Raw genomic sequence first — 22747 nt, 5'->3', positions numbered from 1 at the left:
AATGAAGAAAGCTAGTAATACCCAGGAAGTGACGTCTCTAGCCTTAATCTCCTAAAAGAGGACTTACTGTGTGTGTCAGGGGTGAGGGGTAGGTGGGGGGGGGGGGGGTAGGTAATTCTTTTTTTTAATGCTTGGGCATAGTAAGTAAATAAGTGAGTAAAGTCCAGTGATTATTTAGATTTATTATGTACCAGTCATTGTGCTAAGTACTGTAACTGGCTCTTATTTTATACTCTCAGCTTCCTTATAAGGTAGGTCACATTATTTCTACTTTACAGATGAGGAAGCTGCAGCATAGCTAAGTTAGTTAAATTGCTCAAGGTCACCTATCTAAGAAGGTAAAGAGTGGGAATTCAAAATAGTTGGACTCCATGAATTTATGCTCTTAACTGCCATTTTCATATATTTCCATATGTCATTAGATTATTTTTACCCATAAAATTTTACCCAGGAAATTGAGATTAGTTGAAAAAATCAAGAAGTAAAGTGTTTATCTATACCTTTCTTGCTTCCCTTAAAACAACAGTTCTCAACAAAGGGGAGGTATATATGAGAATCATCAATGCCTTGTCATGTTCCACCCACTAAAAATCTGATACATTCAACTCAGTTAAGATGTATGGCCTTCTGCCCTTAACCTTCCCTAGCAGTTGGAATTAGTCTTTTTTTTTTTTTTTTTTTTTTTTGAGACACAGTCTCGCTCTATCATTCAGGCTGGAGTGCAGTGGCACGATCTCGGCTCCCTGCAACCCCTGCCTCCCAGGTTCAAGCGATTCTCTGCCTCAGCCTCCTGAGTAGCTGGGATTACAGGCGCCCACCACCACGCCCAGCTAATTTTTGTATCTTTAGTAGAGATGGGGTTTCACCATCTTGGCCAGGCTGATCTTGAACTCCTGACCTCATGATCCACCCGCCTCGGCCTCCCAAAGTGCTGAGATTACAGGCATGAGCCACCGTGCCCAGCCTGATTTTTTTTTTTTTTTTTTGTGAGACAGCTACTCATGTCTCGCTTTGTCGCCCTGGCTGGAGTCTGGAGTGCAGTGGTACAACCTCGGCTCGCTACAACCTCCGCCTCCCAGGTTCAAGCGATTCTCCTGCCTTAGCCTCCTGAGTAGCCGGGATTACAGGCGCATGCCACACCGCCCAGCTCATTTTTGTATTTTTAATAGAGACAGGGTTTCGCCACATTGGCCAGGCTGGTCTTGAACTCCTGACCTCTGGTGATCCGCCTGCCTTGGCCTCCTCCCAAAGTGCTGGGATTATAGGCGTGAGCCACCATGCCCAGCCTAGAATTACTTTTTTTTTTTTTTTTTTTGAGACTGAGTCTTTCCCTGTCGCCTAGGCTGGAGTGCAATGGCATGATCTCGGCTCACTGCAACCTCTGCCTCCTGGGTTCAAGCAATTCTGTCTCAGCCTCCCAAGTAGCTGGGATTAACAGGAACATGCCACCATGCTCGGCTAATTTTTTGTATCTTTAGTAGAGACAGGGTTTCACCATGTTGCCCAGGCTGGTCTTGAACTCCTGACCTCGAGATCCGCCCGCCCCAGCCTCCCAAAGTGTTGGTATTACAGGTGTGAGTCACTGTGCCTAGCCATAGAATTACTCTTTTAATGAATATATCTAACAAAGCTGGGCACAGTGGTTCACACCTGTAGTCCCAGTACATTGGGAGGCCAAGGTGGGCAGATTGCTTGAGCCCAGGGGTTCGAGACCAGCCTGGGCAACATGGCAAAACCTCATCTCAAAAAAATAAATAAAATTAGCCTGGCATGGTGGCATGCATCTGCAGTCCCTGCTACTTGGGAGCCTGAGTTGGAGAATCTCTTGAGCCCATGAGATCGAGGCTGCAGTGAGCCGTGATCGTGCCATTGCATTCTAGCCTGGGTGTCACGGTGAGACCCTGTCTGGGGGAAAAAAATTATCTAACAAGTCAGGTGACAGTTTTATTGTCCAAATAAATCTGTACGTGTCAAAGTTGCCGTTTTCTGCCTCTTACCTGTAATCTACATTGTAGTACTGACAGGTTTTTCTAATACTCTGTGACCAATAGAGGTAACATTAAAACTTGCAGTATCCCAGTATCGGAGAAATTTTACTTTGTGGTTTAACCTGGTAGCATAAAGCTATGTAATTTATTTATTTTATTTTTTTTGAGATGGAGTCTTGCTCTGTCGCCCAGGCTGGAGTGCAGTGGTGCAATCTCGGCTCACTGCAAGCTCCGCCTCCCAGGTTCACGCCATTCTCCTGCCTCAGCCTCTCCGAGTAGCTGGGACTACAGGCGCCCGCCACTACGCCCGGCTAATTTTTTTTAATATTTTTAGTAGAGATGGGGTTTCACCGTGGTCTTGATCTCCTGACCTCGTGATCCGCCCGCCTCAGCCTCCCAAAGTGCTGGGATTACAAGCGTGAGCCACCGCGCCCGGCCTAAAGCTATGTAATTTATTAAAGTAGCTCCATTTCCATGAATGTACTGGGCAAGGACTCTTTTTGTTTGGCATCTTAATGCCAAATCTGTTTTGCTGTCTGATATATAAGACAGTGTTTCTGCCTTACAAAAGCTTTGGCTTATAGATATGACTCCTCTGTGATGGAACATAACAGCTTCCAGGTTGTATCCTGTCTATCACAACAATAAAAATTAACCCTTCGATATTTCAGCAGTGTGTATACCTGTTAAGGACTGCACCTTAGAATTTGTTTTTAAATGATATATGAAGGCTAGGCGCAGTGGCTCATACCTGTAATCCCAGCACTTTGGGAGGCCGAGGCAGGTGGATCCCTTGAGGCCAGGAGTTTGAGACCAGCCTGGCCAATATGGCAAAACCCCATCTCTACTAATAAAGTACAAAAAAAAATTGTGTATTTTTGGGTATGGTGGCACACACCTGTAGTCCCAGCTACTGAGGAAGCTGAGGCACAAGAACCTCTTGAACCCGGGAGGTGGAGGTTGCAGTGAGCTGAGATCCCGCCACCACACTCCAGCCTGGGCGACAGAGCAAAACTCTGTCTCCAAAAAAAATAAAATAAATAAATTACATAGCTTTATATATATATATATATTTTTTTTTTTAAATTTAACAGTAAAATTGCTGTCTTTGCTCTGTAAGGGGAAAATGATAATTAAGTTTAAGTCATTGCATTTGTGATTCTACAAGTGAGTTAACTGCTTTCTTTTTTTAGACAACGTGATTTTGTTCATAAATTATCCCTTCCTTTGCACTGATACTATTCAGGTTATCTGGAAGAGTTCATGTACCACTAAGAATGAAATATTGACTTAACAGTTAGGCTTAGGCTCCTGGTTAGAATACCACCACTCCTCTCTCCACCTTACCTTCTATTTGTCCCAGTGCAAAATTTGTTTGTTCTTCTCTTGCTTAGGTGAAGATTGTCCCCAGTGGATGGTCCCTATCACAATCTCTACTAGCGAAGACCCCAACCAGGCCAAACTAAAAATTCTAATGGACAAGCCAGAGATGAATGTGGTTTTGAAAAATGTCAAACCAGACCAATGGGTGAAGGTGAGTTCGGAATCTTACCTAAACAGATTTCTCTCACTTATACATTTTGTGGCCGGCTTTAAGTTCTGCTTCAGTTTAGTATTTTCAAAGAAAAAAAAAAAACTAAACTTTTCTTTGTGAGATTTAGGATGAATTTTCATATAGTATTGTCCAGACATCTGTCCTTATGTTAGGGAAGGTAGTGGTAGAGAAGCAGATCCAAAGGCATAGGACTAAGGAGGAGAAGAAAAAAAAAAAGTAGATTGAGTGTAAGCTTATATGAACCAAAATATTTGTAGTCTCACACTTTCAAACTCCCCTGTTATTGTAATGAAAGGTTAACTTCAATGATGTGTTGTCACCATATGTGTACTGCTATAATCTAGTGAGAGCAGACATATATAATAATCGGTTTGTGTCACTGAAATGTAAAATTCCTTAGCTGGTATTTCAAAACCATTTCACAAAAATACCAGTAGGTAAGAATTATTTTTCATTATTCTGTACTCTGTGCCTTTCATAATGAAAGTATTTACTGCAAACTCTTAATTGTATGTTCCTAATAGGAATTACACATTTTATCAGACACTTGTGCTTTTTAAAAAAGAAAGCCCGCCGGGCGCCACGGTAGCACTTTGGGAGTAATCCCAGCACTTTGGGAGGCCGAGGCAGGCAGGTCACTTTGGGAGGCCGAGGCAGGCAGATCACAAGGTCAGGAGTTCAAGAACAGTCCGACCAACATGGTGAAACCCTGTCTCTACTATCTCTACTAAAGATATGAAAAAAAAAATTAGTCGTGATGGCGTGCACCTGTAATCCCAGCTACGCAGGAGAATCGCTTGAACCCAGAAGGCGGAGGTTGCAGTGAGCCAAGATCGCGCCATTGCACTCCAGCCTGGGTGACAGGGTGAGACTCCATCTGAAAAAAAAAAAAAAAAAAAAAAAGCCATTTTTCTGTTTATCAACTTTTTTTTTTTTTCGAGTTGGGGGTCTCACTATGTTGCTTAGGCTGGATTCAAACTCCTAGGCTCATGTGATCCTCCCACCTCAGGCTCCAGAGTAGCTAGGATTATAGTCATGAGCCACCATGCCTGGCATTGTTTTACTTTTTTAAATATGTATTTAAAATATACTCACTGGAATATTACCATTTAAAATTATCTGGAAGATTATGTTGTAGCAATATGAAAAATTTCTTATAAATGAGAAAAAAGTTACGTACACTACAATTTTGATTAGGTTAAATAAAGGGAATCAATAAAGTGATAATTGCGTTAAAATTGTAGGGGTGGTTTTAAAAATATTTACATATAAATAGTAAAATATTTATATCTTACTGTTTTACCATTAAACTATTTTGAATATAAATGTTCTCAAAAATATTTTTTGGCTATTGGTAAATAGCCTATAGAGAATAATGCAGTTGCCAGGCGCAGTAGCTCATGCCTGTAATCCCAGGGAGGCTGAGGCGTGGTGGATCACCTGAGGTCAGGAGTTCGAGACCGGCCTGGCCAACATGGTGAAACCCTGTCTCTCCTAAAAATACAAAATTAGCTGGGTGTGGTGGCGGGTGCCTGTAATCCCAGCTGCTTGGGAGGGTGAGGCAGGGGAATCACTTGAACCTGGGAGGTGGAAGTTGCAGTGCGCTGAGATCATGCCACTCCCCTCCGGCCTGGGCGACAGAGCGAGACTCGGTCTCAAAAAAAAAAAAAAAAAAAAAAAAAAGAATAATGCAGTCAGTAATTAGGTCCATGTAATTCTTTAAAATTGGGATCTGAAAATTGTTATTCCGTTCAGTCTCTGTGCTTGTAAGATCAATGTTTGTAAAGGCCTAAGCTTTCTTAGAGATTCTACTGTCCAGGTGTGTTCATATATGTTAAGTATTTTCTGTAAACCTAAAATTGAGGTTAGAAATAGAAACTTACCCCACATTATTTTGTCCCTTCCATGTTCTTTCTACTGTCCCTCACTTTGGCCCCCACAATTTCAAGTTTCCCTTTTCTTTTGTCTGTGCATTCATTCTATCTTGATGTGTTGTCTTGTTTTAATCCATTAGTTGGCATAGATGGTCTTAATTGTTTTTCATCCAGATATATCTAAAACCAGAACTCCTTTTAAACATGCAAAAGGTTGATTTAAAAGATTAATGGAGCTGTTTAATAGTACTTACTGGATATCTTTGCAGTTAAACTTAGGAACAGTGGGGTTTTATCGGACCCAGTACAGCTCTGCCATGCTGGAAAGTTTATTACCAGGCATTCGTGACCTTTCTCTGCCCCCTGTGGATCGACTTGGATTACAGAATGACCTCTTCTCCTTGGTGAGCATCTGTGACTTAAGTAATATGATGGATTTTGCTGATTAAAAGATTTTATTTTTCCTGGAGTGTCTGAAACATAATTAGAAGAATATGGGTCTTCTTGATAGTTAAAAACACCTTTGGGACTAGAGCAAATGACTATTTTTAATATGACAAGATTGAGGCTATATAATTTAAATCCCATTTCACTACTCCTAAGCCAGTTTTCTGAAACTCTTAATTAAACTATCCTTTGCAAGGCAAAAAATTCCTTTCTTTTCAGTAGAAATAAATATGAGCCTTGAAGAAATGACCCTACTGATAGGTTTTTAAAATAATTAAGTCAGAGGGATTTTTTTTTTTTTTTTTTTGGAGACGGAGTCTTGCTCTGTCACCCAGGCTGGAGTGCAGTGACGCAATCTTGGCTCACTGCAAGCTCTGCCTCCCAGGTTCACGCCATTCTCCTGCCTCAGCCTCCTGAGTAGCTGGGACTACAGGCGCCTGCCACCATGCCTGGTTAATTTTTCATATTTTTTAGTAGAGACGGAGTTTCACCATGTTGGCCAGGATGGTCTCGATCTCCTGACCTCGTGATCCGCCCAGCTCGGCCTCCCAGAGTGCTGGGATTACAGGCGTGAGCCACCATGCCCGGCCGATTTTATGTTTTTCTAAATAGTGGTTGTACTTTGCTGGGAAAGCCAGAATTTTTAAACATCGTGTTCTTATTTCAAATTATATCCCATTAGCTTTAGAAGTATATTTATATTTGGCTTTCTTCCAGAAAGGATTTAAAGCAGAAATTAGTATTATTTTCTTTATGACTTCAGCATAGGTTAGGTAATTTCCAGATGTCTTTATGATAAAATTGTCGTATTCCTCCTAGTATTCCTTTAAATTGGACTGGAAATTTTCCCTCCCCTCTGCAGTCCTTGGTTTTGGATTCCGCCTTTGTATAAACACAGATTAGCATTGATGCACAAAACCTCACATCTGCTGATCTAATTGCTGAGAGAGACCTGTCCCAGGAGAGTGAGCTGTTTGTGGAGTTGGCTGCTATAACAGAAGTTCTTTTTCCTAACTCTGTTAGTTCTGAAAGGACTTTGAATTTGTAGTGCCTTCTAGTTTATGTTCTTTTAGAAATGAGTAAAGGAGAGGCTTAAGTTGACACAGTTTGCAGGTCCGGCTCTGAAAGAATGTCTGTCAAAAACCAAAGCTCAAACTATTTTTGCAATTTTTCTGAAAGTATGAAAAATTTCAAAACAGTAACAAAGCCAAGTCCCCAGAAACTGAGTAGAAATAGAAGTTAACTGGTTTGTTGTTGTTCTCAAATTGTTGGGACATTTAGTGTAATTTTTAAAAGTAGTTCTTGTATAAATAGCAAATAATTCATTCTAATTTTTCTGTAAAAAGAGAGAAAAAAATAACAAAGGAGTAAAAAAGGAATGTTATCTGAATAGGATTTTTATTCTAACAGTGTTCTGAGCTTATACAGTCCCATTTCCTTAAACCAAAGAAATTGCTAGCAGCAGATAATGCCAAAAATGCATGCTTATGTTTTTTGGTTTTGTTTGAAGACTAGGTTAATTTATGTTTTTTCCTATCCCAGGCTCGAGCTGGAATCATTAGCACTGTAGAGGTTCTAAAAGTCATGGAGGCTTTTGTGAATGAGCCCAATTATACTGTATGGAGCGACCTGAGCTGTAACCTGGGGATTCTCTCAACTCTCTTGTCCCACACAGACTTCTATGAGGAAATCCAGGAGTTTGTGAAAGATGTCTTTTCACCTATAGGGGAGAGACTGGGCTGGGATCCCAAACCTGGAGAAGGTAATGGATATACTAAATGGAGAAAGAATTAGGCAGAAGTTGGTACTTTTTTATGTGGTTAACAATGTAATTAATATCATCTTTGTATTTACTGGATGTTACTGTATATTCAGCAAGCCAGAAATTAAGACTTGAGTCTTTTAAGTCTGCTGGTGAAGTTACATGGGTCAACAACATAGAAACAGTAGTGGTTATGTGTGTTCGATGCTAAATATAATTTGTGCACATGGTGGAAATAAAAGTCTTTTGCAGAATTCCAAAGGCCTATTTTTAGTCAATAAAAGCTAAAGGGAATTTCAGGTTGTTTTGTTTTATTTATTTATTTATTTAATTTTATTTTTTTGAGACGGAGTTTCACTCTTGTTGCCTAGGCTGGAGTGCAATGGTGCGATCTCGGCTCACCGCAACCTCCGCTTCCCGGGTTCAAGTGATTCTCCTGCCTTAGCCTCCCGAGTAGCTGGGATTACAGGCATGTGCCGCCATGCCTGGCTACTTTTATATTTATAGTAGAGACGTGGTTTCACCATGCTGGTCAGGCTGGTCTCGAACCCCAACCTCAGGTGTTCCGCCTGTCTCGGCCTCCCAAGTTTTATTTATTGTTACCGTAAATACCAGGCACCTTTATGTATAACTTGTAAAGGTGCTGAGAGACACAAGGGTCAGCTTTTTTAATTAAGAAAATTATTTGCTTTCTACATGTGTTCTCTGCTCTGTGATTATTTCTATAAGCATATATTTACTCTTTTTGCTCCCATTTAAATATTGGGAATGATTAAAGGTTTTACATATCATTATTTTTTATCATCTGCTAATAACTAAAGGTGGTGTTTCCTCCTGACCAGTCTTGATCCAGAAGTCTTTTGTAATAAAAATAGTAGCAATACCTAGAGCTCTATGTCTTGTCTTTTTTTTTTTTTTTTTTTTTTTTTTTAAGATGGAATTTCACTCTTGTCACCCAGGCTGGAACGCAATGGCGCCATCTTGGCTCACTGCAACCTCTGCCTCTCGGGTTCAAGCGATTCTCCTGCCTCAGCCTCCCAAATAGCATACCACCACGCCTGGCTAATTTTTGTATTTTTAGTAGAGACGAGGTTTCGCCATGTTGGCCAGGCTGGTCTTGAACTCTGGGCCTCAAGCAATCTTCCCGTCTCAGCCGCCCAAAGTGCTGTATTACAGGCATGAGCCACTACAGCTGGTCCCAGCTTCTATGTCTTTTCTTCATTGATTCAACAAATATTTATGTAGCTAGTAAATGCCATATACTATTCTAAGAGCTGGTGATACAGCAGCAACCCAAATATTGCCTTATATGGCTTACATTCTAATGGGAGACATAGCAAATAATTAAATGTATAATGGTCTAGGTGGCAGGAAGTATCATTAAGAAAAATAAAGTTGCCAGGGGTGGTGGCTCACGCCTGTAATCCCAGCACTTTGGGAGGCTGAGGCGGGTGGATCACAAGGTCAAGAGTTCAGGACCAGCCTGGCCAAGATGGTGAAACCCTGTCTCTATTAAAAATACAAAAATTAGCCAGGCGTGGTGGCGGATGCCTCTAATCTCAGCTACTCGGGAGGCTGAGGCAGAGAATTGCTTGAACCCAGGAGGCAGAGGTTGCAGTGAGCTGAGATTGGGCCACTGCACTCCAGCCTGGGTGACAGGGCAAGACTCTGTCTCAAAAAAAAAAAAAAAAAAAAGAGAAAAGAAAAATAAAGTCGTCGGATAATAAGGAGTGCTGGGTCACTATTTTCTAGAGAGTGTTTGGGGAAACTGTCTCTAATAAGGTGATACTGAGCATAAACTGAGACATGGAGAGAGTTATGAGGCTATCTAGAAGAAAAGTGGTTCAGAGGAAACAGCAAGTACAAAAGACCTGAGATGGGAGCATGCTTAGGGTATTTGAGGAATAACAAGAAAGCTGCTGAGTTCAGGACAGGAATGAGTGGGAGAGGGCAATGGGAGACCTTTCTGATCCTGTAGAACCTGTTTGCTACAGTGAGAAGTTTTTTGACTTTCACATTTAGTGATATGACATGCTAATTAGAGAGTTTTGGGCAGGGGAACTTGATTTGATTTACTTGGCTTTCTGAAGAACAGACTAAAAGAAGACGAGAGGAGGCAGGGAGACCATTCAGAAGGCTATTTTAGCAATCCAATTGAGATGCTGGTTGCAACTAGAACTTACAGGTGGTAAAGTCTGTGTATATTTCAAAGGTGGAACTGAAACTATTTGGTGAAGGATGGACTGTGTGGTGGAAAGAAAGAGAAGTGTCATCAAATTTTGGCCTGCAGAACTGGAAGAATGAAGTTGCCATGTACAGGGATAGGGAAGACTGCTGTAGAAACATTTTTTTCTTTTAAAGATACAGAGTCTTGCACTGTTGCCGAGGCTGGAGTGCAGTGGTGCAGTCATAGCTCACTGCAGCCTCGAATTCTGGGTTCAAGCTATCCTCCCACCTCAGCCTCCTGAGTATTTGGGACTACAGGCATGCACCATACCCAGCTATGTTTTTTTTGTTTGTTTTGTTTTTGTTTTGTAGAGACGGGATTTCACTATGTTGCCTAGGCTAGTCTTGAACTCCTGGACTCCAGAAATTCTCCCACCTCAGCATCCCAAAGTGCTGGAATTGCAGCCATGAGCTACTGTGCCTGGCATAGAAGCATATTTGGGTGTAAAAGGGAATCGGGCCAGGCGTGGTAGCTCACACCTGTAATCCCAGCACTTTGGGAGGCTGATGTGGGTGGAACACCTGAGGTCAGGAATTTGAGACAAGCCTGGCCAACATGGTGAAACCTCATCTCTACCAAAAATACAAAATCAGCTGGGCATGGTGGCACAGGCCTGTAGTTCCAGCTACTCAGGAGGCTGAGGCAGGAAACTCACTTGAACTGGGAGGCAGAGGTTGCAGTGAGCCGAGATCACGCCATTGCACTCCAGCCTGGGCAACAGAGCAAGACTCCGTCTCAAAAAAAAAAAAAAAAAAGTGAGGAGGTGGGAATCATGTCACGCATGTGGCTCACACCTGTAATCCAGCTACTCAGGAGGCTCAGACAGGAGAATTGGTTGAGTCCTGGAGTTCAAGCCCAGCATGGGCAACATAGTGAGACCTCATGTCTTTAAAAAACAAAACAAAACTGGATGAGATCAACCAGTGACTGAGTGTAAGTGGAAAAAAGAGGTCTGAGTTCAGGATTTAGAGATTGTGTGGAAGAGGAAGAATCAGCAAAAGAGACAGACTGGCCAGTGAGGTAGAAGGAGAGCCAGGAGAGAGAGGGGGTATCCCAGAATTTAAATAAACAGCAGATGAAAAGAAACAGTAGATGAAGGCAGAGGGAATGTGATCAGCTGTGTCAGATGCTACCACACTAAGTCAAACAGAATGATGAAGGCTAATTCAATATTACATTTAACAAGTTTTGTGGAGTAGTGGGGAACAATAATGAATTCTCCACTTTTGGAGCAGGTTCTTTAGAATAGGAGGAGAGGAAATGGAGACAACACACTTAGACAACTTTTTAAAGGAGTTTTGCTGAGAAGATCAGAGAAAAGAGGTAGACGAGAGAGAGGTGGGGTAAAGGAAGGAATTTTTAAGTTGGGAGATTTTATATTACATTTTCTGCAACTATTTGAACATATGCAGTAATAATGGAAAAATTCATGTTTTGTGAGAGAGAGGGGTTATTGCTGAATAATCAAGAGGAGTTGAGATCCAGTGCGAAGTTAAGGAGTTAGTTTTAGATAGGAGCACAGATGAATAGTGACAGGATAGGAGTACATGGACACAGAGCATGTAAATTAATGGATGTTGCACTTTTCTTTCATGATGATAACGTGACACTTTTTGACTTCAAAACCATCTTTACAATATAGGGAAAGTGCCTTCAATTTCCTAGCTATACAGATGGGAGAATGAAACACGGCAAAATAATAAAATGTTACCTTGCATCACACAGCGTGTTAGTACCAGAGCCAGAATTATAAATTACTTCTTGTAAGAATCATCACAATAATGTGTAGTTATCTATTGATCTCTGATGGTTTTCTTAAAATTATTTTTGGTTAAATTATGATTTAAATATAGCAAAATGAATAATCCAAATGTTACAGTTCATGACTTTCGGCAAACACATACCACATTTCCATCACCCAGAAAGCTGCTTGGGCTCCCTCCTAATTGGTCCCTGCTACTTGAGCCTCCCCTGCCTACCCCACACAGGCACATGCCATTCTGATTTCTTTCACCTAGATTAATATTTATCTCTTCTATTTTATATACATAGGATCATATAATGTGTGTTCTGTTCTTATACCTGGCCTCTCTCACTAAGCATAATGTTTCTGAGATAATCCAGGTTGTTCATTGCTTTTTATTGCTGAATAGTATTTCATCGTATGAATATACTACATTTTATTTGTCCATTGTACTGCCGCAGTTCATCAGATTTGTGTGCCGTTAACTGTTTTTTTTCTCAATCATTTGTTTCCTGGATGTTAACTTTTTTTGAGATATAATTCACATACCATAAAATTCACCTTTTTAAAGTATACAATTCAGTATTTGTTAGTATGTTCACAAGATTGTGCAACTATCACCTCCATATTTCCAGAACAATTTCTTCACCGTCCCCACTCTCAGTCCCCCACCCCTGCAAAAAAAAAAAGCCTTGTATCCACTGGCAGTCACTCTCCATTTCCTGGCAACCACAAATTTACTTTCTATTTCATGGATTTACCTATTCTGAACATTTCATATACATAGCATCATAAAATACTTGGCCTTTTATATCTGCTTCTTTCACTTAGCATGATATTTTCAAGGTTCATCTATGTTGTAGCATGTATCAGTCCTTCCTTTTATTTTTTTTTTGGTAACGGAGTCTCACTCTGTTGCCAGGTTGGAGTGCAGTGGTGTGATCTCGGCTCACTGCAACCTCTGCCTCCTGGGTTCAAGCAATTCTCCTGCCTCAGCCTCCCCAGTAGCTGGGGCTACAGGTGCAGGCCACCACGCCCAGCTAATTTTTGTATTATTAGTAGAGATGGGGTTTCACCATGTTGGCCAGGATGGTCTCGAGCTCTTGACCTCGTGATCCTCCTGCCTCAGCCTCCCAAAGTGCTGGGATTACAGGCGTGAACCACCACACCCGGACCCCCGGGTCTCTTTTATAAGGGCACTATTCCCATTCATGAGGGCTCCAGTTTTCAGCTATTATGAATTCTATTATGCACATTTGTATACAAGTTTTTGTGTAGACATGCTTTCATTTATTTTCGAGATACCTAAGAGTGAAATTGCTGAGTCACATGATGACTCTGTTTTTTTTTTTTGGTTTTTTTGCAATGGAGCCTCACTCTGTCTCCAGGCTGGTGCAGTGGGCATGATCTCAGCTCACTGCAACCTCCACCTCCTGGGTTGAAGTGATTCCCCCGCCTCAGCCTTCTGAGTAGCTGGGATTACAGGTCCGTGCCACTACACCTGGCTAATTTTTTGTATTTTAGTAGAGACAGGGTTTCACCATGTTGGCCAGGATGGTCTCGATCTCCTGACCTCATGATCCGCCTGCCTCAGCCTCCTAAAGTGCTGAGATTACAGGCGTGAGCCACCGCGCCCATCCTTTTGTTTTTTTAAGAGACAGGGTCGGCTGGGTGGCAGTGGCTCACGCTTGTATTCCCAGCCCTTTGGGAGGCCAAGGCAGGTGGATCACCTGAGGTCAGGAGTTCGAGACCAGCCTGGCCAACATGGCGAAACCCTGTCTCTACTAAAAATGCAAAAATTAGCCAGGTGTGGTGGTGCAACCCTGTATTCCCAGCTACTCAGAAGACTGAGGTGGAGAATTGCTTGAACCTGGGAGGCGGAGGCTGCAGTGAGCTGAGGTCATGCCACTGCACTCCAGCTTGGGCAACAGAGCGAGACCACATCTAAAAAAAAAAAAAAAAGGCCGGGTGCGGTGGCTCACGCTTGTAATCCCAGCACTTTGGGAGGCCGAGGCGGGCGGATCACAAGGTCAGGAGATCGAGACCACGGTGAAACCCCGTCTCTATTAAAAAAATACAAAAAAAAATTAGCCGGGCGTGGTGGCGGGCGCCTGTAGTCCCAGCTACTCGGAGAGGCTGAGGCAGGAGAATGGCCTGAACCCGGGAGGCGGAGCTTGCAGTGAGCCGAGATTGCGCCACTGCACTCCAGCCTGGGCGAAAGAGAAAGACTCCGTTTCAAAAAAAAAAAAAAAAAAAAGACAAGGTCTTGCTCTGTGCCCAGGCTGGAGTACAGTAGTGTGATCATAGCTCACCGCAGCTTCAACCTCCTGGGCTCAAGCGATCCTCCCTCCCCAGCCTCCTGTGTAACTGGGCCTACAGACATATGCTACCATGCTTGGTTAATTATTAGGTTTTTTGTAGAAACAGGGTCTTGCTGTGTTGCTCAGGCTGGTCTTGAACTCCTGGGCTCAAGCAATCCTCTTGCCTTGGCATCCCAAAGTGCTGGGATTATAGGCATGAGCTACTGTGCCTGGCCATAACTGTATGTTTAACCTTTTGAGGGACTGCCAGACTGATTTTCTAAGTGGCTTCACCGTATTGTGTTCCCACCAGCAGTGTTTGAGGGTTTCAATTTCTCCACATCCTTGCCAACACTTGCTATTATCTTTTTTATTAGAGCCATCATAGTGGGTATGAATTGGTATCTCATTGTGGTTTTGATTTGCATTTTCCTAATGATCAATTATGTTAAACATCTTTTTATGTGCTTATTGGCTATTTGTGTGTCTTGGAGGAATGGACCCATCCGATGTTGATTTTTAAAATCTAAGATTTCAATTTATTATACATAGAGCATACTAGTTCCATATGTGATCTTTCTTTGAACCTTGGGTCGAAACTGCATGATGTAAGCCTGTTCTTTTCACACATAATCCTTAGCAGAGTAGTTAACTAGACTGAGTAAACATTTAGTAAATTCAGATAGCTGGCATTCGTGACTGTAGATAAAGTCAGCAAGTTTATTTGCTTGTCTAATCTGTTTAGCATATCACTCTTATGATTTGATAAATGTAAAACAAGTATTCTATCAGGTATTAAGTTAATTGAGTGTGTTTGTTCAAGACTATAGAATTGGTATAGCACAATTATAAGATATCCAGATGGCAAACTTACAAAAATAGGCTTTTTAAGTAGTCTTGTGTCTCTTTTACTTCTCAAATCAGGTCATCTCGATGCACTCCTGAGGGGCTTGGTTCTAGGAAAACTAGGAAAAGCAGGACATAAGGCAACGTTAGAAGAAGCCCGTCGTCGGTTTAAGGACCACGTGGAAGGAAAACAGATTCTCTCCGCTGATCTGAGGAGTCCTGTAGGTTTTCATGATAAATTCCCTTGACATATAGGTAACTACATCATTTTGTGAAGCACGGAACTTTTTTTTTTTTTTTTTTTTTGAGATGGAGTCTTGCTCTGTCGCCCAGGCTGGAGTGCAGTGGCGTGATCTCGGCTCATTGCAGCCTCTGTCCCCTGAGTTCCAGTGATTCTCCTGCCTCAGCCTCCTGGCTAGCTGGGATTACAGGCGCTGCCACCACACCCAGCTAATTTTTGTATTTTCATTAGAGACGAGGTTTCGCCATGTTGGCCAGGCTGGTCTCGAACTCCTGACCTCAGGTGACCCACCTGCCTTGGCCTCCCAAAGTTCTGGGATTACAGGCGTGAGCTACCATGCCCAGCCTGGAACTTTTTTTAATAGCCAAAACTGACCTAAGAACTGACCCACAAACCACTTCTACCTCTATTTTAATATATACTATTTAAGTGGTTTATAGTCATCTTCTTATTTGTTTAAAGTTTCTCAGTCAGTGTTGCAGTGCTGAAAGGTGATTAGCTGTGCACATTCCCCTGAAAGCTGCTGTGCTCTGCTGGTACAACATGCCATTTACCTTTGTGGTTGCTCACAGGCACTGCTAGCTCCTTAACTACAGTTTGTAATATCTACATTTATAATATTTACTTTTTTTTTTTTTTTTTGAGATGGAGTCTCACTCTGTTACCTAGGCTGGAGTGCAGTGGTGTGATCTCGGCTCACTGTAGCCCCTGCCTCCTGGGTTCAAGCAGTTCTCCGTGCCTCGGCCTCCTGAGTAGCTGGGATTACAGGCACCTGCTACCACGCCCAGCTAATTTTTGTATTTTTAGTAGAGACAGGGTTTTGCCATGTTGACCAGGCTGGCCTGGAACTGCTGACCTCCGGTGATCCGCCTGCCTCAGCCTCCCAAAGTGCAGGGATTACAGGCGTGAGTCACTGCAGCCGGCCAACATTTACAATATTGTTTACTTGCTTTCTGTCTTTTCTTAGTATTAGAATACTTGAAACAAGGTACATTTAATCAAATGACTTATTTTTTGTCCCTGTATTCTCTTGTAGGTCTATCTGACTGTTTTGAAGCATGGTGATGGCACTACTTTAGACATTATGTTAAAAGTAAGTATATTTGAGAAGGCTCCCATTTCCTGCTTTTGAGCTTGGATAGACACACAGTACACCTCTAAATGGTTAAAAAAAAAAAAGTCCTAGAAAAGAAAGATGCATATTGTAGACATGCAAGTATTTTAAAACTGTGAGAGAATTATATGTCTATCCATATATGTTATTATATCAGTATTATCAGTATGATGCCAAAGACGTCTTACTTTTCCCCACCTTTTTTTACTCACTTTATGCATCTGAAATCTTTTTTTTTTTTTGAGACAAGGTTTCACTCTGTCACCTAGGCTAAAGTGACATAATCATGGATCACTGCAGCATCAACCTCCCAGGCTGAAGTGATCCTCCTGCGTCAGCCTTCCAAGTAGCTGGAATTATAGGAGTGTGATAACCACACCCAGCTAATTTTTGTGTTTTTTGTAGAGACAAGGTTTCACCATGCCCAGGCTGGTCTCAAACTCCTGGGGTCAAGTGATACACCCACCTCAGCCTCCCAAAGTGCTGGGGTTACAGGCATGAGCTACTGTGCCCAGCTGAAATTTTAACACTGAAATAAATGTTTGTTTTGATTAACAAGTCACTTTCTTTAAATTTTATCTTCAGTGTAAACTTACTTGGGGTTCTGCCCATTTTAAGCAAAACGTTTGTTACTGTGCTTAGGTTCTGTGCTTAGAAGGTTTGTTTTTGTGCTTAGAAAAGGGATAGACAGATGATGATCAAGTGTCTCAAGCATTTGAGCTATGGCAGGGTCCTTTATTAATAGACAGGAAATTAATTCACCTGCCTTCATAGTCTCTCTAGTTTTCCCAGGGTAATTGGCATATAATTAAGCTCTGACTTAGACAAAATATAGATAAAACTTTCCATGTCCTCATAATGGCAGCAATGTTTGAAATTTTCAATCAATAGTAGTACTGTGAAGCAAATGCTATCTCCAGTCCCTATTCATACAGTTCCAGTCTATAAGGAAATGGCTTGAGTGCACTGGCTACATTAGAGGTGGACGTAGCCAAATCTACTTTTTAATCATTAATTAAAATGTGCAAAATGTGCCTAAAAACCCATTCATTATAAGATCCACGCTTAGGACAGGAGTGGAATGTGCTCTACTGTCTCTACCTTTCATGGATTAACAACACTCTTCTGACTTCAAGGGAGTTCATGATAATCAGCTTCCTTGTAGAAATAGCTCTAATGATCATAATTGCAGATCTAAATTCTGATATTTTGGTTTTAAACAAATCCTCTGAAAAATGATTAGGATGTCTGAAAATAGAAACTTTAAGAAACTGTACCTCAAAATGTACTGCTTTACTCATGTTGTAATAGGTTTACTTTTTTTTTTTTTTGAGACAGAATCTTACTCTGTCACCCAGGCTGGAGTGTAGTGCCACGATCTTGGCTCACTGCAACCTCTGCCTCCCGGGTTCACGTGATTCTCCTGCGTCAGCCTCCCAAGTAGCTGGGACTACAGGCGCCTGCCACCACACCCAGCTAATTTTTGCGTTTTTAGTAGAGACGGGGTTTCACCATATTGGCCAGGCAGGCCTCGAACTCCTGACCTTGTGATCTGCCCACCTCGGCCTCCCAAAGTGCTGGGATTATAGGCATGCGCCACCATGCCTGGCCTGCTTTCTAAGAATATAAAAGTTATATTTGGGAGAGCTGGGCATGGTGGCATGCACCTGTAGTTCCAGCTTCTCAGGAGGCTGAGGCAGGAGGAGCGCTTGAGCCCAGGAGTTCAAGCCTGCAGTGAGCTATGATTGTGCCACTGCACTCCAGCCTGGGTGACAGAGCAAGACCCTATCTTAAAGAAGACCCTAAAAAAAGTTAAATTTGGGTTTACCTTCCACCTGAACATTAAGGTCCCTTCTCAGTCTTAATATTCTGTGAACCTATATACTATAAATGCTATGTATGAAATGGGATATTTGATTTTTTTTCATCTAGTCCGTGATGATATGGAGAAAGTAGGGATTCTGAAAATTTCATGGCAGATACATTGACATTTTCATGTCATGGCACTTTTAAGATTTTCCACAAGTATGTGTATTTATTAAGAGTTTGCACTTATTTAACCCAAGGGAGTTCACGATAATCAGCTTCACTATGGAAATAGCTCTAATGAAGGCGGAATCATGGTTCTTCAAGAAGCCATTTGGTAAGAGATGAAGAAGGTTGTCTTATGATGGTAATTTAGGAGTAATGTGCCAGGGTTAAAAAACATTAATTCATAGTATATTTGAAATGTGGTGTTAGAGTGCCATCTAGTGGACTAGAATAACAGGTTCTCTTTGGAGGAAAATGCTTCCTGAAAGCCAGAGGTTCAGACCTTGAATATTGGAGCTGAAAAGGGCCTTAGAAATTATCTATCCACCCATCTCATTTTACACATGGGGAAACTGAGACCCAGAGGGATGAAGGACTTAGTCAAGATCATACAGCTAGTTAGAGGCAAAACTGGGACTAGAACCCAGATCTCCCAAGGTCCTATCTATTTTACTGCACTGCTGCTCAGAGTCCAAAGGGGCCAGGCATGGTGGTTCATGCCTGTAATCCCAGCCCTTTGGGATTACAAGTGATGGGAGGATCACTTGAGGCCAGGAGTTCGAGACCAGCCTGGGCAACATGGAGAAACTCCGGCTCTACTAAAAATAGAAAAATTAGCTAGGCGTGGTTGTAGTGAGCTAACACCATTGCACTCCAGCATGGGCAACAGAGCGAGACTCTATCTAAAAAAAAAAAAAAAAAAAAGAGAGAGACCAGCCTGGTCAACATAGCGAGACCCTATCTCTGCTTCTTATAAATTAAAACTGTTTATTGAAAAAAAAAAAAAAAAAGTGTCGAAAGGAAGAGGAAACTGAGAGCTTTGATGAGGTCTCCAGACACTCTGGTCAGTGTTAAATCTTAAGGGGTAGAAAAGATCAAAAGAGTCTTGGAGACATAGCTCTTATACATTTATAGTTCTAATTTTTAAGAATTACAACATTTTGTTTCTGATTATGAAAAAAAGATTTTATATATATATATATATATATATATACATACATACTATGGAAGATTTAGAGACTAGAAAAGTATAAAGAGGAAAATAAAACTTACCTATTGTTTAAAAAGCAGGTAGCAAAAACAGCATGTATAACATGCTCTCTTTCCAGATTTGACAATGTACATATAGTAGTAATTTTATTTTTTTCTTTATGCTTCTCTGTCTTTCAGATATTCTGCATTCAGTATGTGCTGCTTTTGCAGTTAAAAAGTGTGAAGATGCATAATCCCACTGATCAGAAACCATCATTAATTAACACTACCATTTTGATGTATTTCCAGGGATTCTCCCCCACCCCTTTTTTTTGGAAACACAGTCTTGCTCTGTTGTCCAGACTGGAGTGCAGTGGTACGATATGGGCTCACTGCAACCTCCACCTCAGCCTTCCAAAGTGCTAGGATTGCAGGCGTGAACCACTGTGCCCAGCCATATATATATATATATATATTTTTTTTTTTTTTTTTAATTTAGGATCATTCTGCTTCATCTACTTTCTTCACTTAAATACAAGAACATGTTTATGAGATATTTTTAAAATATAACTTTCAATAATGCATTTTTATAAGTAATTACAGTATTCATTTTCAGTTTTCCACTATTATAAATTAATTTGATGATTTGGTATAAGATTACTAATGATTAGTTTGTTCTTCTAACACAGAACATTAGCCAGATATCAATAATGTAAAGAATTTGGCTATGATAGATTTTACCTCTTAGATCTTGATGTTAAACTGGTCTGAACTAATGACAGGCTGTTCATCTGGTAGCATTTACATCTAGTGATTTACTTACTGTAACAGCAGATGACAAATTTAGTGCCAAAGCATATTTTTTTTCTTTTTTTTTTTTTTGAGACAGAGTCTCGCTCTCTTGCCCAGGCTGGAGTGTAGTGGCACGATCTCGGCTCACTGCAACCTCCCAGGTTCAAGCGATTCTCCTGCCTTGGCCTCCCAAGTAGCTGGGATTACAGGTGGGCACCACCACACCTGGCTAATTTTTTTTTTTTTTTGTATTTTTAGTAGAAACGGGGTTTCACCGTGTTGGCCAGGCTGATCTCGAACTCTTGACCTCAGGTGATCCATCCGCCTCGGCCTCCCAAAGTGCTGGGATTACAGGTGTAAACCACCGCACCCGGCCCAAAGCATCTTGAAAAGTATTCTCTTTCGTTAATATAATGCCCTGCTATTCTCACCTAGTGAGAATATAGAACTTAAGTTTTACCTTATTGGGGAAGAAAGCATATAATCATATGCAGAACATCCAAGGGAGAGTTAACTCTTCCTATCTTTATCTTTTTTCCTGTAGCTTCATAAACAAGCAGATATGCAAGAAGAGAAAAACCGAATCGAAAGAGTCCTTGGCGCTACTCTCTTGCCTGACCTGATTCAGAAAGTCCTCACGTTTGCACTTTCAGTAAGTTACAGTGAAAACTGCATTTAGAAGTGAATCGTTACCCATCTGTGACAAGTGTCTCTGATTCAGCTCTGATTCTCTTGAGCTGCCTTAACCCTAACTAAAGCTTCCTTTTCCGGAGAAACTGGCTTGAGTTTTTGTTACTGACTTCTGTTTTTCTCCCACTAGTGGCGAGAATCATAATAGTTGGGAGAATAAACAAATTGTCTCTCCAGAATGGAAACTATGAGGACAGGGACTCTTGAAAACTGGGAAACTGGCTTATGCCTTTGCTTACTTTGTGTCTCTTCCTTTCTTAAACCTATAGGCTCCTAAGCAAGTATCTGTTGAGCAGTCTGTCTGAACCTGTCTCAGTACCTCGTTCTCATTTTGGTTGATCTTTAGGTTAAACATTATCTTCTTTGCTGAGAACTGCTGGTTCCAGTTATTCCTAAAACAAGGAATAAGTGTCTTCAGTGTGATTACTTCAGTGTCAACAGTATGTTGCACTTTCTGGTACCAGAATATGTTTTTGATACACTAGACTTTTAGCTCTCTTTGTTTTTTTAGGAAGAGGTACGTCCACAGGACACTGTATCAGTAATTGGTGGAGTAGCTGGAGGCAGCAAGCATGGAAGGAAAGCTGCTTGGAAATTCATAAAGGACAACTGGGAAGAACTTTATAACCGATACCAGGGAGGATTCTTAATATCTAGACTAATAAAGGTATGTGAAAAAATTTTGAGTAGCTTGCTAATCATGGATATTATTGAGTGACATCCATGATTCACTACACCCATACATTGTGGTCTTTGCTCTTTAAATGTTTCCTATGGCCAGGCGCAGTGGCTCACGCCTGTAATCCCAGCACTTTGGGAGGCCGAGGTGGGCATATCACCTGAGGTCGGGAGTTTGAGACTATCCTGGCCAACATGGTGAAACCCTGTCCCTACTAAAAATACAAAAATTAGCTGAGCGTGGTGGTGTGTGCCTGTAATCCCAGCTACTTGGGAGGCTGAGGCAGGAGAATCGCTTGAACCCGGGAGGCGGAGGCTGTGGTGAGCCGAGATGAGGCCATTGCACTCCAGCCTGGGCAACAAGTGTGAAACTCCGTCTCAAAAAAAAAAAAAAGTTTCCTTAAATAGTTACTGGCTTTGTTTAAGGACTTCTCCATCTCCCATCACAAATCCTTTATAACAGACTGAAGTTGGCAGAGAACAGAATGATTTGTTTTTAGGGTAAATGGAAGTTTGTTCCCAGCCTCTTTTAGTTTCACTTACTGTTTAAAACCATTGTTTTGCAGCTATCAGTTGAGGGATTTGCAGTTGATAAAATGGCTGGAGAGGTTAAGGTAAGGAAAATACTGTTTACTCTTCACTTTTCAATCTAGTAAGTAAAAATAATAACCTGGTTGTAATTATAGTATCGGGATAATGTACTGTAGCATCTCTTGTGTTTTTGTTTAGAGAAGGACATCATGCAGGGCTGTAGAGACCATATTAAGAATTTCCTAAAAATGGCCGGGCATGGTAGCTCACATCTGTAATCTCAGCACTTTGGGAGGCCGAGGCAGGTGGATCACCTGAGGTCAGGAGTTCAAGACCAGCCTGGGCAACATGGTGAAACCCCAAATTAGCTGGACACGGTGGTGCACGCCTCTAATCCCAGCTACTCTGGAGGCTGAGGCAGGAGAATTGCTTGAGCCCGGGAGGTGGAGGTTGCAGTGAGCTGAGATCGTGCCATTGCACTCCAGCCTGGGTGACAGAGCAAGACTCCGTCTCCAAAAAAAAAAAAAAAAATTTCCTAAAAATGGAAAGCCTTCGAATGGTTTATAAACAAGGCGGTGCCTTGATCTGATTTGTGTTATAAAAATTTCAGTCTGGCTGCAATGTGGATAATTGTTTGGAATGGGCAAGAGAAGATGTTGGGAAGCTAACTCTCCCAGCAAGAATGATAGAATAGCTTACAGTAGGGTAGTGGCAGTAGTGGAGGAGACGGAGTAATGGAGATTCAGGGGCTTGAATTTGTTAACCATTAGTTCAACAATATTTATTGATTGGCTTCTCTGTTGTATGAGCGTATCTGGGAGAGGAAGAAAAACAAGCCAGGATACTCCCCAGGTTTCTGGTGTGTAAATGTTGGTACTACTTACTGAGATGGAATGGAAAAAGACTTGAGGCCCTGAGAACTGAACCATGATTAGGAGCCTTGGAACAGTAGCAG

General features: G+C 41.6%; 1 protein-coding gene across 5 annotated transcripts in view; it reads left to right on the top strand.

Annotated features, from left to right (window-relative positions):
• The window catches only part of NPEPPS (aminopeptidase puromycin sensitive), a 103398-nt gene that overhangs the window by 78024 nt on the left and 2627 nt on the right, over positions 1-22747 (top strand). For 4 of the 5 annotated variants that reach the window (XM_058446056.1, XM_058446057.1, XM_032163387.2 and 1 more), the window contains 8 exons: positions 3383-3522; positions 5687-5821; positions 7407-7626; positions 14822-14964; positions 16021-16077; positions 20438-20545; positions 21095-21250; positions 21828-21875. In XM_058446056.1, coding sequence (XP_058302039.1) covers positions 3383-3522; positions 5687-5821; positions 7407-7626; positions 14822-14964; positions 16021-16077; positions 20438-20545; positions 21095-21250; positions 21828-21875 — 1007 coding nt within the window. Of the gene's footprint in view, positions 1-3382; positions 3523-5686; positions 5822-7406; positions 7627-14821; positions 14965-16020; positions 16078-20437; positions 20546-21094; positions 21251-21364; positions 21460-21827; positions 21876-22747 lie in introns of all 5 variants that reach the window. The other variant, XM_058446059.1, reaches the window with a different exon arrangement.

The sequence above is a fragment of the Hylobates moloch genome, unplaced genomic scaffold (genome assembly GCF_009828535.3).
Source record: "Hylobates moloch isolate HMO894 unplaced genomic scaffold, HMol_V3 SCAFFOLD_10, whole genome shotgun sequence".
Taxonomy (NCBI): domain Eukaryota; kingdom Metazoa; phylum Chordata; class Mammalia; order Primates; family Hylobatidae; genus Hylobates; species Hylobates moloch.
The sequence above is the reverse complement of the archived record's forward strand: the minus strand, read 5'-3'. Positions and strand labels throughout refer to the sequence as shown.